The sequence below is a fragment of the Cynoglossus semilaevis genome, chromosome 9 (assembly GCF_000523025.1).
Source record: "Cynoglossus semilaevis isolate Cse_v1.0 chromosome 9, Cse_v1.0, whole genome shotgun sequence".
NCBI lineage: Eukaryota > Metazoa > Chordata > Actinopteri > Pleuronectiformes > Cynoglossidae > Cynoglossus > Cynoglossus semilaevis.
The window spans coordinates 17,242,169-17,259,616 of NC_024315.1; the positions used below are offsets into that span (position 1 = coordinate 17,242,169).

Here is a 17,448-nt window from a genome sequence, read left to right on the forward strand (position 1 = left end):
AGTAAAAAACACTCAAAACCCTGGACTTCATGAATCCAAACCACCAACACAACATACGTCATAAAAAATGTAACACAGTACATGATGTATCCATATTGGTACAAATTACATGTGTAACTCTGTAACTCTCTCTCTATATATGTATGTATATCATATATATACATACTGTATATTCACATATATCCATATATATAGATACATAGATACATATATACTGTATATAGGAGAGGGGACAACCTGAAGTTTGTGAAATTCACTGATTTGGATTCGAGTTAACACTTCACTGTCAGTATCGCCCAACCAATGAACTGAACCCAACAGCTCTATAATCAGTGAATCTGTCAGCCAGTATGGCCACAGCAATTATAACTTTCAATCATGCTACTATACCTTTGGCATTCAACTTTTTTTGCTGCTGGTAAAATGTGTCAAACTGAGGGAGGTGCAGGCACAGAAGCATTATTAGCAGCTAAGTACAGCACAGAGACTTGAGATTTTATGTGATCCAATGAGCTCTGTGTAGAGTTCAGTGTGCACTTCACTTTTATCTTTTCCCCTCAACTTCTTTTTATTTATGTGGATAAAAGTACAAAAATAGTTTTATTCTCAAGGAAAGGTAAAAAGGTGCTTCATACCAGTTTTACTGGAAAAGAGGGACAAAAATACATTTGCATGAGCCTATTGCCGCTGGGTGGTATCACATCGGTAACAAAGACACGTGAGTGGGTGTCATTATCATTCCCTGACCTCTGACCTCTGACCTAGGTCTCATCTCCCTGCCTGTGCTTGAGCCTCACTGACTAGATGTCCACCAACACCTTCACAGTCAGCGTGATTCGACTCCAACTAGACGTTGATCTGCACTTTCATGGTTACATGTGAAGAAACATCTCCACTCCTGTTGCATAAATTCATATTTTTCTTACTCTAAATAAAACTAAAGAAGACATTTCTGATTAATGGTAGAATAGAAATTTACTGAGTAGTGTACAAAATTGGCTTAAAAAAATACATTTGACATTTACAGAGTACTCTTTACAATTAATCTATTGTATATGTAACAGTTAATGATTGTTTTTATTTTTAAAAAAAATAGTTTCAACTGTTGTTGATGGTTGGAGTTGTGGAGAAGCTAATCACAGTGTGTGCATTTGTTTATTAGTAAGCACTTGTTTGTCTTCTGTCTGTTGTGACTGTGAGTGAATCCACACTGATGAGGAGGATGAGGAGAGGAGAACCAGGTACAGGAACTGGATCCAGATCTGACAAGAGATCTGAATCTGAGGTCATTCTCTGGATTTAAGCAGGAACTCAATTTATACTCAGTGAAATCTGAGCAAATGTACTTTTTACTATAATCGATTGAATTCCACAATCTAAAATGGGTTTTAGTTGATTTTTTTCTTCTTCCTTCAGGACTGGCTCTTCGCCTCAAAGACTCTTTTATTCCAGCTGTCTGGGTGAATATTAGATAAAGTGAAGCCAAACTCTGTATTTCTGTCACAAATTCACAACAAGACCACATTAAAATCTGTACTAAGAGTTTCCACTGTGCAGATGTTTCCCCTCCTCCTCTTTGGACACTATCCTGGCAGCTAATTAAAGATGGCCACCTCCACGTACCCATCTTTTTTCTCTCTCTCTCTCTCCACACCTCTTAGCAGCTGGTCTCCAGGAGCTGCATGGCCAAAGAGCGCTCGTCCTTCTCAGAGGTGGGCGTCTTTTTGCTGCTGGTAGTGACTGGCTTTAGCCTGGGCTTAATGTTGAACACATCAAACTTGTCAGGCAGCAGGCCCTTGTTGAAGATGATGGAGGTGATCCAGGAGAAGAACAGGATGGACACGAGCGATGTCAGCATGATGGTGGTGCGGAAGGGGAAATACTGGGTCATCTTCCCTTCCATATTCTCTCGAAAGCCGGGGAATTGGATGACGGCCGGCAAACTGACCAGGGGCTCGCCGCTCATGATCCTCATGATGATTCCAATCAGGAAGCCCAGAATGGCTCCATAACTGTTGGAAACCTCGAAGAAGAGGACGCAGACCAGCTGAGGGAACATGATGGTGTATGACATGTCTACACCCACCAGCCAGAAGACCAGGACACTGCTTTCCAGAAAGCAGAGAGCGGTGCCGATTACACCCACGGCCACAACCGAGATACGGATGACCCACTGCATCTCATTGTCAGACGCCTGAGGAGCGTCAGAAAAAAACGAAAATCAAAACACAGGCTAGAAAACCCTACCACAAGCACAGTTCCTGGGATTATTGGTAGGTGTGTCCTTTCACACAGACCCTGTCTATATACGTTAAAGCTCTGTAAAAAGGCCAACAGTCAATACGCTCATTGTATGGGAAATTCCTCAGCAGTGAGCTCATGAAGAAGAACTTTGTTCTGACAGCAAACACCCTTCAAACACAGTTTCAGGGAAATAGAGGCCCTGTTGAACAGACAGCACCAGAGCAGCCCTGAGGTCCTCAGCCTCACCTGCAGTAAAAATGCTCCAGTTGTTCATTGTGATCTTAAAGACCTGGGAATTCTGGGAATGTCATTCAAGGCAAGTGACACCAGACCCACAATCAACACTGGCACACATTTGTTCTGATTTTGCTTTTCTAATTTTATTAGGGTGGGTCGGTCTATTCTGAGGTTCAATTCCAAAAGGCCGTAGAAGCCAAATGATCTCACCTGCTTCCTTATGATGTTCTTGTAGACATTGGAGGAGAACAAGGAGGCCGAGGACAGGAGAGCAGAGTCCATGGAGGACATAACAGCTGCAGCCACAGCTCCGATGCCAATGACAGAGACGTAGGCGGGCGTCAGGTACTGCAGGGCGATGGGGAGGATGGCGCCCGCCTGACTATTGTCGTAGGGAGTACGCAAACCGTAGCTGGTGGAGTTCCAGTCTGTCAGTTTTGAATTGACACAGAAGAGAAAAATGTGAAGAAAAAAAGAGCAATCTGTGCACAAAGTGAATTTAAAATAGAAATGAATTTAGAACACTTTCTCCAACATGAAGGCTTTGCTGTTAAATAAAACATTAAAATGTAACTCTTCTATCTTTGCCAAGGAAAGTCTCTACCTGTAGATGCTGCCACAGCCCCCACTAGAATGGAGGGGATACCAAGCACCAGGCAGAAGACGGCAGAGGCAAAGCAGGTCATTTGAGCTTGGGAGTAGGAGGAGGACGAGAGGATTCTTTGGTAGAATGCCTGGTAGGCCAACCCCCCCAGAGCCTGGCACAAAGAGGATTAGACATGGACCACATTTTATTAGTCCACTGTTGACAAATATTCCCCCTCTTTGACTAATATATCTGGTGTCACTTGGATGTATTTCCTTCAGTCTGAAACTTTCTACCAGACACCATCAAGATGAACAGTAATGACTGAAATACACCAACTGGCCTTTGGCCTTTTGAAAGAATATTCTTCTGTTACTTGTACACTCCACTCACCAGCAGCATGAAGTCATCAAACCATTTGCCAGCTTGGTCCAGCTCTACTGTACCAACCCAGCCGGGCTGGAAGGTGTAGTTGTAGGCAGTTTGTGTGATGGGTAGAGAGTGAGGGTTGGTCATCAGGAAAGGAACACACACCCACTGTATTCACCAACACAAGAAAGCCACATGATATGAATACAGAGAAAATGTTGTCTTCGGCCAGAGCAAAACGTGGAAACTCATCCTAGAGGTTAGATGTATGTTTGTCAGCTATCCTTTTCAGCACATCAACAGGTCTTTTTCTAATTCTAAGCCAAGATTCATTTTATTCTTGGACGATGACAAACCTTACAAAACCACTTGTCATTTCTTAACGAGTTAACAACATTAGCATGGCTTGATTTGAGCAGGTAATTGGATCACATAACATCGATGTCTCTACTCCAACCCCCCGACTCTAGTCTGTACTTGAGTGACTTCTAGGACATACAATCCAATTACGTACAGTCGAACCCTTAACTGTGGCAAAGACATGGACCTTATCAGTTCCCCTGACCTGGAAAACTGGACTTTAACATCGCTCCAGAAATTCAACATGGCTGACAGTTAGACCACAACCCTACAAACTTCAAACTCACCAGGCTGACGAAGATGAAGATGAGCTGGATGACATCAGTGTAGGCCACAGAGTAGAAACCCCCCAGCAGTGTGTAGACGATGGCCACCACTGCTGAGATGAGAATGGAGTAGACATACTCCAGATCCAGGATCACACGCATTGTTCCACCTGGAATAAACGCAGTGCAGAGGTGAGCGTTTGATCAGAGGACAAAATGTGAGTCACAGCATTTCTACTCTAAAGATGTTGACAACAACAGAGACATGCACTGTTTTACTACAGTAACACTGTCATTAAAGGGATAGTACAGGTTATCCAGCCTGAGACATGGACGCTGACTATCACTAAAACATGGCTGTCAGTAAGAAAACAAAAAAAAAACTAACTTTATTCTGATACATCATGGATCATGGAATCACACAAACTAATACGTACATTGACTGCTGGCTCCCACACTAAGACATAAAAACCAGCAGCAGCAGCAGCATAAACAGTGTGTTGTGGTGTAAATTAATTCAGTGATTTGGTCATGGGGTTTAACTAAAAACCTACACAATTGTGAAGCCTTGTACTATTTGGATATTTGGAATAAACAGAACAGACAAAAAAAAAAAACCCAACAACAAACAAATTTACACTGATGAGGAAAATGTTCAGCAGAGACAGTTTATCACCTAAATCTAACGAGGTGTCTGATTAATGGGCTATTTTATAACACCCTTTGTTTTTGTTGTTTACTGATACATCCAGCAAGGTAAGACACTGTAGGATGATTACTGTTAGACCAACTGTGTCTACCCCAAATCTGAAGCAGTGTGGGTGAGTGGTGGGCTGCCTCCACTTCATTTATGTGGTGGAACCATCAGAAATATCAGTTTAGAGAAACTCAGTGTTGTTTTTCTTTGTGGTCCTGCTGGCAGCCATCAGTTCATGTCCCAGGCTGCTTCAGAACATCAGCACTGGCTAGGACTCACAATCCCCCCCCCAAAAAAACCCCAGTAACTATCCCATTTAAGTACAGACTCCATCTCATTCTAATTATTTCCTTACACACGCACGCACACACACACACACACACACACATATGCACCCAGGCTAATTTTAATTACGTATGTGGCCCATTTGACCTAATGATGTTGTTCTTGTCCAATACCATTAAAGAGACACACTTTACCAACAAAGCAAAACCCTACAAATCTGAACTTTAAAGGAGACGTTTGTCCCTGTTCAATACGTGGACCTTTTGTTCAAGATCAACTATCAGCCATAAAACAAACTAGGTGATTCTTTTTGCAAGAATTTTTTTTTTTTTTTTTTAATCAGCACACTTGAAATACGGGCTAAGTGCTCAGCAACATAAACACAGTTGATAATTCCTACCATCCTAAAACTATGAAACACATCAATTGTTGTCATGAGAAATGTAGCAGAACACTCTGTTTCTCCACCTATTAATCAGGTAAAACGATGAAAGAAGAACATTTAATAGGAAAAAGAAATGGAGAGGAAGGTAAAGGAAAGTGTGATCAAAAATGATAGAAAAAAAATCAAACAAAATTAAATTAGAAAACAATTGAATTCAACACAGAATTTACTCAAACAAAGCAAGCAAAACATCACTACCTTCACCGTCTCTTCTGCCACAGTGCCAGGGTCACCCCAGCCGCAGCCTGACGCCACACCACAACAATGCCCTTAAACAGAGAAGTGACAGATGGGCACCATGGCACCCTGTAGACCCCCACCTCCCACCTGCACCACCCTTCACTTTTCTTTACCGTTAACACTGGGTTGATGACACCAACTGTTCTACTTGTCCTCTGATGAGGGTGATTTATTAACCCTGGAAATGTTAAACAAACTGTTGTGTATATGTTGCCCCATGTGGATACTAGGGATGTAAGAAAATATTGATACGCCGATGTATTGCGATATTTAATTGTATGGATTTTTTTAAGTTAAATTTACATGGAAATATTCATGGTGTTGGTTCATTTTGTTTTGCTTTTATTTCTTCTCTAGCGAATACAAATGTAAATCTCTGTGTTTCAATATTAGTAACCTTGTGTTAAGCATGGAACAGCATTGTTGTTTACTATGATGACAGTTCTCTAATTGCTTAAAAAAATTCAATACATCACCGTGCCTGTAGTGTTGCAGTATATCGCAGTATATCGTATTGTTGCCCGTTTATCACGACACATGTCGTATCACCAGATTCTTGCCAATACACACCCCTAGTGGATACCTTGTGTTGTTTGATGGTACACAAGAGTTGCAGATTGTTTCTTATTTTTCTAACTGTTCTTATCTACTGTGCTGAGCTGCTCAGTTTCTGTCGGTGTGTCTAAATTTAGAAAGAGGAAAAGTGAAATGAGAATCTTGGGCCTCCCTAAAGGGATTACTGCCTGGGTAAATACCCCCAGTGTGTTGTTTTTAGCTCCTAATCATAACCAGCGCTCTCCTCTCACAACACGCAGTTGTTTTTAATTTAAGAATGGCTGTGTTGATATCACAGCACATGAGTTTTTAAAGTTCGATCCTTTCTGGTGCTGAAAACGCACACACACACGTTAACAAAACCTCAGCAACAGCCAACCTGTGTCTGTGGTGACTGTGGATTCTTTGTGCAGTGCTACATGTTGGCAGTTGATGTCAAGCACAAAACATGTGACAGAGGGTCTCTCTAAAAATCCAATCTCAGTGTATATCCAATAATTCCCAGTCAATTCACTTTTCATTACTCTAATACACAGTCTACACCCATGTCACTCACACACAGTTGTGTCAGAGCCTAACCCCTGACTAAGATCAGGGCAGTCCATAAGTCTACGACTGATACAACAGTCAGATGGACTCCTCAGGACTGTGGACTGACCAACATTGTTGAGGACAACGACTTGACTGAAGTTTAAAAGTTTCATATTAATAATACCATCTTGTGTTAGTCACACAGATATCTACCTGATGGTATTGATCTGGTCCAGTTATATATGGAAAAAAAAGTTGTTGTCACGTGTTCAATCAGATTTAAGATTTTAACTCGTTGACCAAGTCAGACGTCGCCTCAGTGACTGATCTAATTACCAGTGGAAACACACAATTCTCCTGCCTAAAAAGTGGAAATGACCCCCCCCCCCGCCTCCCCCATAACTGCCACACATGTCCAGACATTTAGAATCAGAGAACAGTCCAACAGTGGTTTTATAATTGATCACCTTCAACAGGCCGATTGATCTCTAACACCTTTTTCAAATTACACTGGAAAAGAAGACAACATTAAAAGAAAACACAAATGAACACATTTCCACACACATTATGTAAATGCACCAACACTCGGCCCACACACACACACACACACACTGCAGAGCATACTCTACATCCACTGCCAATACAAACAGGGAAACATCAGTAAAGACAAGCAGTTGTAAAAACACATACAAGTAAACAAATAAAGTATATGACATGGAGACAGACTACCATGTCCTCAAAGTCACATCAACCCACAACTGTGGTCAGTTGTTTTTAATGATGCCATTGTTTGTGTTCATGAAATCAAGGGTTAGAGTTGGTAGAGATTCTACCCAGGCTTTTCTGCTGCTTATTGTTGAACTGTGTGAATGATAAATATTTACATTTATATGTACTGTTATATGATGTATGCCATAGATCCTACACAGGTTACATAGGAACAACTGAATCTAACTGTGAAGGAGTGTGTGTTTTATTCTTCTAAAGAATAACAATAAAAAAATGAATAAAAATAAATAAACATACCGAGGCTGACAAGTGTGCGCGCCACCCACAGGACGTCGGCCACCAGTGCTGGTAAAATAAGCGCACTGCTCATGACATTTCCATACTTGTGCTGGAAGGGGTCCATCATGGTCATGTATTTGTTTTCTCTCATGGGCTTAGCAAAGAAACAGCCTCCTGAATGAGAAAAACAGAGAGCAGCTCACTGTTAGAGATGGAGATGACAAAGATTAAACTGTGATGAAAACATCAGCTGACCACACAAGTTCACTTTGACAATGACAACAATGGACCATGACTGTTAAAACTCTATTTTTCAACCACTTATCATTAAACATTAGAAAGTCTAAAGGCTCCTGTCACTCTGGAATTTAGACCAACTAAAAATACAAACTTAGTCAAAAGTAACTGTGGTACAGTATTTACCAACTGTATTAGACAGTGGACCGATCATCAATTCATTTATTTTCAACTGAAGCCAAATGAGTATTGACTCATTAGAATATGTATCTACATATATTTATGTAGGCATTCACACTAATTTTCACACCCATGGTTAATTAAGACTATTGCAGTGACCTAATGCTCATCTATAGGTGTTGAACCTCTGAACAAAAGAACAGAATGGGAGCTGCTTAAAGTGGGATTTGATCCCATGACCTCCTAGCTACAGGATATTGTGCAATTTCTCAGGAAGTGACATTTTCACTGGAGGGTGTAGCCAGTTACAGGGCAGTAGTGATGTTAGTCGTGGTAGTGATTTCACACAGTGATAATCTCAGATGGACAGCTCTCTCAGGCAGCAGTCCAAGTCTCTAGGCACCTGTTGCCTCAAAACCACTTCTCTTGGTCCTATTTTTAACCCGAGTGACACTTTAATTGGCAAGAGGAGTCATGTTGGTGGAGGGGGACCTAAGAGCCCAATATCCATAGGGGCTGACTATGCTATAACACACACATTTTATTAGGGTTCCACTGACACTGAGAAAACAATTTATTTGTTTGAAAAGCTACTAAACTAGTGTCCTGTCCTGACATATAAAGATGAGTTCTCTGCTAGTATCAAACAAAGGCACTTTGAATCTTAAGTGATCATGTCCTGTTACAATATTTCTGGTAGAGAGAGGAGGGCAAAGGCTTCGGTGTAAAGAAGATTTAAGACACTTACCAAGGAAGAAGGTCAGTACATATGGGACAGGCATGAGGGCCCACACTGCTCCCAGGGTCGGATTGTATGTTGCCTCTGCAATACCAAGGATGAAGCCTCCACCCACCCATGTAGCTGTCAAGGAGACGCACGATTGTTTATGGACAAACATGACAATGTAAACTTCACAGCAGTACCCACACACACACACATACATATATTTTTATATATACACATATATATGCATTAGGACTGGGCAATCATTACATTTTTATCGCGGTTAATTACATGACTTCCTGAATAAAGTACTCTCCTATTTCCAAAACAAACAGTAAATGCTACTTCTGGCTTAAAATCAGTTCACCAGGTAGCCACATCGCTTTACCAATTTGCTTGTCAGAGGTCCAGCTTGAAGGAACTTGTTTACATAGTAACAGTTGCTAGGATGTATGATTGGAGGCTAGGTTTTGCGAAAGATCAAATTTCTCCTTGCTGGTTTATGCGAGCCCTGCAGCAGTAAGCAACAGACTGTTACAAAATAAAAGCCAGTAAGCATTAGACGTTGACAATAATAAAAAAAAAAGTCAACATGCTATAAAATAATTGTAGTTAACACGATAATAACATATTAAGTTGCTCAGCCCTAAAATATGTTATATACTGTAAAGATATAGGCATATAGACATAGATATAACTAGATATATCTATCTTATAGATATAACTATCTTCATATATATACCTAGCGTCTCAAAGTGCAAAAGAATGGAATATGAATATCTAAGACCAATGTTTATACAGCTTGGTGCATATTTTTACCTGTCAAAGTAAAGATGCCAACTAACAAGTTGATGTTGCGTCCAGCCAGTAGAGTTATCTCCATGCCATCACCCAGGCATTTCTTCTCTGCTTTCCTGGATCGCAGCGATGCCCAGACGCCTGTACCCAGGATCACCAGGTAGAACGCTGCCATCACCACAAGACCCGGCACATTGAGAGCCATCTTGAGCTACTGTCGAGTGTTTTATCTGTTGAGCACACACACACACAAGGATCATGAAACCTATGGTTCCTACATCAAACAGGAAAAATAATAGAACACAAAAACATCATCTGATGACATGGTTGTAATGAATTAACCCTGACCGGTCAGGTCAGAAAAGTACACAGATAAAGCACTGTATATCCACGGAGAATAATTAGGAACTAGAAAAAAACGCACGTTCCTTTAAAAAGAATATAGTCAAATAATAGAGATGGAGGACTGTGTGTGTGTGTGTGTGTGTGTATTTAAGGGAAGATATGGAAGGAATAGGCAAGGGGTTGGGGGAGTTGGCTGTCTTCCAAAGACAACAGAGGCCTTGAGAAGCTCAATCATATGTATTTATGTATATATGTACAGTATGTATGTGAGTGAGTGTTTGTTCCAACAATTGTAGCCCTTACAAAGCGGACATACCAGAATTCCATCAGTAGTGTCGTAAACACTGAGGACAAGTCATGACCAGGGCCCAGTTCAGTCATACTGGAAAAAAATGACTTTAAAAACCAGAAAAAAAGTCGAGATGAACAAAAGAGTATGCTGAGCTATGATAAGCTAAGATGAGCTAATTTGTTGTTATTTAGACGTTTTTCACAGTCGTCGGTTCAAACGTTTTGTTGTAAATCACTGCTTAAGTTGGAACTGTTTCTTTACAATGTATTATAGACTGCCTGGACCCAGCCAATGGTAACATGAATCATAGCTAAGAAAAGAAAAAACATATATAGATTAGATGTCTGGGCAAATGATCAAAAGAACTGATCTAAACATTCAGTTGTTAGGCTACACCATGATACTGTTTATGTGTCAATTAACAGTCAACAACCTACCCTGAGAAAATAGCAAGCATTGTACATCAGCTGCTCGTTAGTGGTTTCTAAAACTGTTTTTCTTCTCACTGTTTTTCTTCTCCTGTGGTGTTTGTACCTGTGATGTTGCATTAGAGCCTGATGTAAGGTGTTTCTTCTACAATAATGAGTAGTACTTTTAGATGTTTCTTTTTAGAAGTTGTGAACTTGTTCTTTCTACGTATCTGCTGGCTGGTGTGTTGGTTAATGTTTGGTGGATGACACTGGTTAGTAGACACGTTGTCCTTTCATCTGTCAACCTTTTATCTTTTTTCATTGGTCTACGCAACGTTGCCAGACATACTGTAATTATACTATTATAATATAATAATTGAATATTTAGTACAAAATATACAACAGTGAATGAATCCAAATCAATCAATCATGTGGCCCTTTCATCCATGGCCCCTCTGTTACTATTGTACTAATCAAGGCAATTAGAACAACGGACGTCTACGGAACCCACACATTCATGCTTTTCTTTTTAGGGGTAGGGTTCTTTGATAGGCACAGTCGATGTTAGTGTATGATTGATGCAAATAGCCCACTTTAAGTTGGTAATTGGTCAATAATTTCCACATGACGGTGGAAGTCCTTTATTTGGACGTTAGTCATGAGGGTGGCTGGAATGCTGACCAACCTGCTGGTATTTTGTGCTTGCTTGTAAAATGTAAAAGAATGTTGGAGAATTGAGGAGGGCTTCATTCTTGACACGATGAGGTGGAGTTATGCAGTTAAGTGGCATACTACTGGTTAGCTGATTTTCTTGAATCCGCATGCTTGACTGAGCAGTTTAATGTAGCTTCTGAATCGGGTTTTCACACTTATCCCTACATTACTCTCGATCCTGTTGATAATCCCTGCATTGTGTTATTATAGGGTGAGAAGAACAACGAGATGTACCGTTCTGACTTGTCAGCTGAGAAAAGATATGTTCCACCCAAGAAACCACCTGCATGATCTGTAGCCTCAGTAGGACACAGCAGCTACAGTACTGCACTGAAACCATAATTTTCGGACTATGAGTCGCAATTTTTTCCACACGCTTTGAATTCTGCGGCATTAACAATGATGCGGCTAATTTATGGACTACGGGCTAGCAAAGTTCATACCGCTAGCAATCAATGACTTTTCTGGTAGGCTACTGTGTGTTATACTAGTAGCATATGTCTGTCTGTGAATGGCTGTATGCGTATATGTGCGCAAAAGTTGACAGCAGTTTGAGTCCTGTCATGTTAAAGCGTGAGTTGGTTTTACAGGAGCTGTTCAACCGCTGTTAAAATGTTCTGTAGTGGTCGATTTGGCTGATAATAAAGACCCCAACTTCACTGTTTCTGTTTACCTCTGCTGTGGACAAACACAAAGTGAAGGGAGTTAGCCGCAGAGCTAAAGCACTTGTTTGCAGTATTTATTTGTACTGCTCACTGGATGCCTGGACTCATGGGCCAATCAGAAAAACATTTGACTAAAAGGATGTCAAGTTAATATTTAACTAATTTATGCTGAGGGCAAGTTCTAGCCAGGCAACAATTTCTGGGTGCAGTAGAGCAGAACCATACTGTCAACAAAAGCTAATGGTTTGTTGTCCAAAGACAAGGTGGGATCTGATGATTGGGCCAAAATAATTACCAGGGAGTAACACGTGTATGTAGTTAAGGGGCTGTCTCATCACTTCTGATATTATGTTGTTCTGGCACAAAGACAAATAAGGACTCAAGAGTCAGTCAGTAAAAGCTCTCCTCTGAGAGACAAATAACTGGTTGCTTTTCCAAGTTTGTACCACTGGCATAGAACAGAGCGAAATCATTTACCTTTAAGGCTATGGCTTAGCTCCAGACGGGTGTGTCACTGCCTGTGGACCAAAAGAAGCGCTGACATTTGTTACAGGTGTGGTGCCTGTTACTAGATAAAGACATTAAAAATCAAAATACAAGTCTGGTCATTTTAAGGAAATCTAGTCATTTCCTAAAAATGTTTGCTAACCTGTCAATACTAATCTTTCATTTTGTTGTAGGATAATTATTAAGACAGATGTAAGTAGGTCTGATGATTAATTGACTACTTCAAGTATTTAACATAACTCTGCTTCAACACCTTTTGCAAGAATTTAAATTGCAGTGCAGGCTGCCAAGATATCCTCCCAGTATACAAAAACAAACAACACTGTGCTTCTAAATATGGTCATAACAAAAACAGTCAAGTAACACTAAAACTCACTTACCTTGAATTCTTAAATAAACTCAAGGTACCTGTCTTTCAGGTGTTCAAAATGATTTACAACGGCTGATTTCGAACAGCTGCAAACAAGTGTCTAACGCTCACTGCTACATATCGAGAACCTTTTCACCTTTCTTCCAGAAAACTCGACATGTCTGCTTTCTAAGACACAGACAACGCTGCTTCAGTCTGATGGTGTCTCCAGCAGTAGAATGTACCTTCTGAGGGTCAAGTCAAGTCTATGTTATTTGGATAGTCCAGATTTACAATATTGTATGTTTTCTGAACGACACAATCACGTGTATCATTAAAGCCAATCACTGGCGAAACTTGGCAACTAAAAATGAGACATGTCTTGATATTCGGTACTACCGAAGCATTTCAGTTGGAGCCATAAAAGAACCGATGTTTGGTACACAGCCCTACTTATTAATAACCGTAATAATCAGTTCATAATTGATATTCTGAATTAAAGAATTAAGAAGTGGAAAGTAGAGGCTGATTGTGTGACCCATACTACACTGGTACAGAGCAAGTGATACTTCTGACATTTGATACCTGCGGCTTCTTTAGGTACAGATCAAAGATATGTTCCTTTTACTATGCTAAGAAAAAGGTCCCCTCTCATGAGAAGTATTCACTTAAATACCAATTAAACAAATACTGCCAATTATTTTGTCTAGTTTTCAGAGAATGATGTCTGTTGTGAAAGGTGGTTGAAAATATTTAGTTACAAATAAATTGAGAAGTGTTGAGGGAGACAAGACCCTTTTTTCTCTTTCCTTTAAATGTTAAAAAAAAGTTCTTCCCCTTCCCTAGACACACTTAAGTGCTGTGAGGTGTAAAAGTAACTGTACGTGTGTGTACGCGCATGTGCACACGTGTGCAATGGTGTTGGGGGTGTGGGGTTTCCAATGACCTCTGACACAAAGAAAGCTGTCACTATAATAGCAGCTTTTTTTCCTGCCTACGTCACTTCTGAGCTTCCTACTCAGCACTTGGTAATTTTCCATAAGTGTCTGAGTTGAAGTGCAGTCAGAAACACAAAGTACAATTACCAACACAGGAGGAGGATTAGCCTTTTGACTAGCAAATACATGACACTGACGTCAGTGTTACTTATTCATTGACTTTGAAACCACCAAAGATTTGTAATACAATGCATCTGTGTACACAAGTGCCAACAGTTGTCATTTAAAAGTAACACAAAGTCAAAGCAACCAGATTCCACGTTTACTAAACCACAAACCAACACAACACTACACTCACAAATGGAGAAATTGATAATTGCACATTATTATAATATTATTATTCAAGTTCAACTGAAGAGCCAATTTGCAGAGAGAGTAAAACCCGAGACAAAATCTGTGTTGGGGAGTGGTGAGGGGTTAAAGCTAACATTCTGCTGCTTTTAAAAGTAAAACGCCACATATTTGCATTAGAGATTATCCAGCGTAAACAATTTTAGTTTGCTCCAAGTGTTGTTCTTTTTGGACTGTTGTTTTGTCAACTTGTGTTTTTGCTCAAGTGTGTGTGTCATGATGGACCTCTGATGGACCTCTGTGTGACAATTATTCTCATACAGGTGCAAATATGGGACACGCGTACAACTATACTCTTTCCATGAATTCCTCTCATTTCTCCTTCTCCCCCTCCTCCCCACACCTTCCCCTCTCTCTCTCATTCACACACACACACCCTTCATGCTAGTACTTTTCCGTTTAAAACCACCTCCTGTACACACGCGTCTCTTCCCCATCTCCACCCCTGCAGTTTAGTGACAGAGAGCATCTTAAGCTGATTAGGGGTTACAGATGGACGTACAGTATTAGCTGTAGAGATTCAGAGATGGGAAATACCACAGCATGGAAGAGAAAACAGAGGTCATAAAAAAAGAATCACCGACAACTGCTGGATAAGAAGAAACTCTCATTGAGTCGAAGCATTTACTGGCAAAACATGTAGAACAAAAGCTCATATATCATTTAATTCCAATAGATAAAACAAACAAACAAAAAGCCTGATATACAAATTGTCTTCTTATATTTACATTTCTTTTATTTTCTTATACAGCACTTTGACTTCGGATTCGACTAATTTTACTAGCAGCTGTTTTTTGTCTGTTTAAAAAACATTTTATGTGGTATAGAGAAGCAAATAAACCAAAACGTTTCTAATTGTTACGAAAATTCATAACAGGGATTATTACCAAGCCCGTTTGCAGTATTTTATGTCTTTGACAACAGACATTTACCTTTGTGAAAGAGCAGCGGAGGAACGAACTAATATCTGACAAACCCAAAAATGAAATACTGTTAAATAATAAGTTTCACGCAAACTATTTAAATTTAACATTTATGTTAACAATAAATGCTGCTACTACACGGATAATCAATACAATCAAATTATAATTGTCTAATTGTATTATTGGAGGAGTATTTGTCAATGTTCAGACTAGGTTTAAATGAACAACACAAAGTAAAGCAGGGAAAGTTAGCGGCACACCACACAGGTTGGTAGATCTCAAAGAGTTCTAGGAGAACACACTGCCCTCTGCTGCCCTTCTAAGGAGGGAAGTCTTGATTCTTATTTAATATAAATAATTTGTTTCATGATTTTATTCCTCCTGCTGCTAAGCTGCCTGTTTTGTCCAGACGATTCTGCACCACTTCAGCCCTTCCATATTTACAGAGGAGGGTGTTGGTGGTGACAAGGAAGAGGATTAACGGTCAATTAATCACATTTAAATTTAGAATTTAGATTTAACATTAAATATTGAATTTTTAATTATTTAGTCTATTGCCAAGTTAACAAATACTGTTGTAAATATGCTAAAAAGTGATTTTCAAAAATGTATAGCACTTTTTTCAAACTTTGTTTGAAGTTAAGGGTAAAAAAAAACATAAAACCTTTGGGCTGATTTCCTAAAAATGAGAAACACATTTACACCAAACACAGGCAAAATATATGTATTTTTCTGTAAACCTTAACATTTATATCCATGCACAAAAATCAAAACAACCCATCTAACACACCTGGAACTGGGACAGTACTTTGTGGGGAACGGTACTTACCGTAAGGTTGTTGGTTTCTACAGTTGATAAGCGGTGAAGTAAAGCAGCGCGACGGTCTGGTGATGACGAGATTCAATCAGTTTTTTTTTATAAATAAAGGATGTAACATGTCACGTAAACCACTGAAGGTGTCTTAGAACACAAATAACAGAAATGTGTAACTAAAAAGACTGTGTTTCTTAAGCGTTTTTAACGCATCACCGCAAACGTGATGATGAGTAGAGGCAGAGTGGACAGAAGTCTCTAGAAACCACAGTCTCTCCTTCCCCTTCTTTACAGCAACACGTGGTGGGAGGGGTCAGAGTGGACACAGTGAGAAGGGGAAGAAGTTACCCCTGCTACCTGATTGGTTCTGCTCCTCCTGTCAACGACAGCCAATTAGCTGAGCCACAGCGGGGCCCCTGTTTTAGCTCTGAGGAGATTACTTCTGGGTGGGCGTGGTCGCCCCAGTACGCACATAGACCCCTGGTAAATACGTCACCACTGTAAAGATTATTCTTCAGTTGTTATTCTACTTATGTTCTTTTACTTCTGTAGTTCTTAACTTCAGGACGTGAAGCATATGTAAATATTTAATAACACGTCATTCAGTCATCAGACCAAATACCATTTAGCATTTAAGAGCAGTGAAATATCTACAAAAAACCTCATGCCTACTTAAAAAAATCTAAACCCTCCATCCTTGTGGACCGCAGTCTATGTTTATCTGCCCACTACCTCCAGATGTAAATCCAAAAATGCCAGTTCCGCAAGATATGAACAGTGGATGTTAGTGGATTAGTAGGTAATTATTGTTGCCGTGTGTGGTGTTGTTGATTGCAACCTCAATAATGATATATTATTATATTACAATTATAGCATTGTTAACCATTGTTATTCTGAATTAAATTCCTATGATAGTATTGTATGTATACTTCTGTGATGAAGTAAAGTGTTGTTGACTGCCGTAGCTCTCCAGATACCCTACCTGTTTCTTAGACCTATAGACCATTGCCTATGAGCAAATTGATTTGCAATAGATAGATCGTTTGCTAATCCAGCTCCAGTCTTTTCACCTCCGCTGGAATGTTGTGGACAAGAAGTCTACATGAGAAAAACCTTGCTAAAGCAAGGTGTTTCCACTCAGGCTAATTGTTGGACAGCCCTTCTGTCTCTTTAAGAACAGTCTTCCTCTGCTCTCCAATAATGCCCCGGGAATTCCACCGTTTTATTGCATTTTTTTTTAACGTTTTTTTTAATCACATACTCTGTCGTCAGAAAGTCTTTTCTCCCGCCACACTACAACTTCACTGACGTGATCCTC

General features: G+C 40.0%; 1 protein-coding gene across 7 annotated transcripts; it reads right to left on the bottom strand.

Annotated features, from left to right (window-relative positions):
* Positions 1–1,088: 1,088 nt before the first annotated feature.
* LOC103384248 (high affinity choline transporter 1-like) lies at positions 1,089–16,525 on the bottom strand. 7 transcript variants are annotated; one of them, XM_025058737.1, is made up of 10 exons: positions 16,146–16,525; positions 12,666–12,706; positions 9,784–9,992; positions 8,989–9,102; positions 7,842–7,997; positions 4,084–4,232; positions 3,461–3,604; positions 3,086–3,239; positions 2,692–2,909; positions 1,658–2,194 (listed from the first exon to the last, which is right to left on the bottom strand). In XM_025058737.1, the coding sequence occupies exons 3-10, from the start codon at positions 9,965–9,967 to the stop codon at positions 1,658–1,660; spliced, it is 1,656 nt and encodes a 551-aa protein (XP_024914505.1). In that variant the 5' UTR covers positions 9,968–9,992; positions 12,666–12,706; positions 16,146–16,525. The 7 variants fall into 7 exon arrangements, with proteins under 7 accessions (XP_024914506.1, XP_024914505.1, XP_016891008.1 ...); XM_017035519.2 differs by lacking the exons at positions 12,666–12,706; positions 16,146–16,525 and adding exons at positions 10,424–10,489; positions 10,837–11,037; XM_008317692.3 differs by lacking the exons at positions 12,666–12,706; positions 16,146–16,525 and adding exons at positions 10,424–10,503; positions 10,837–11,037.
* Between the last annotated feature and the right edge of the window lie 923 nt (positions 16,526–17,448).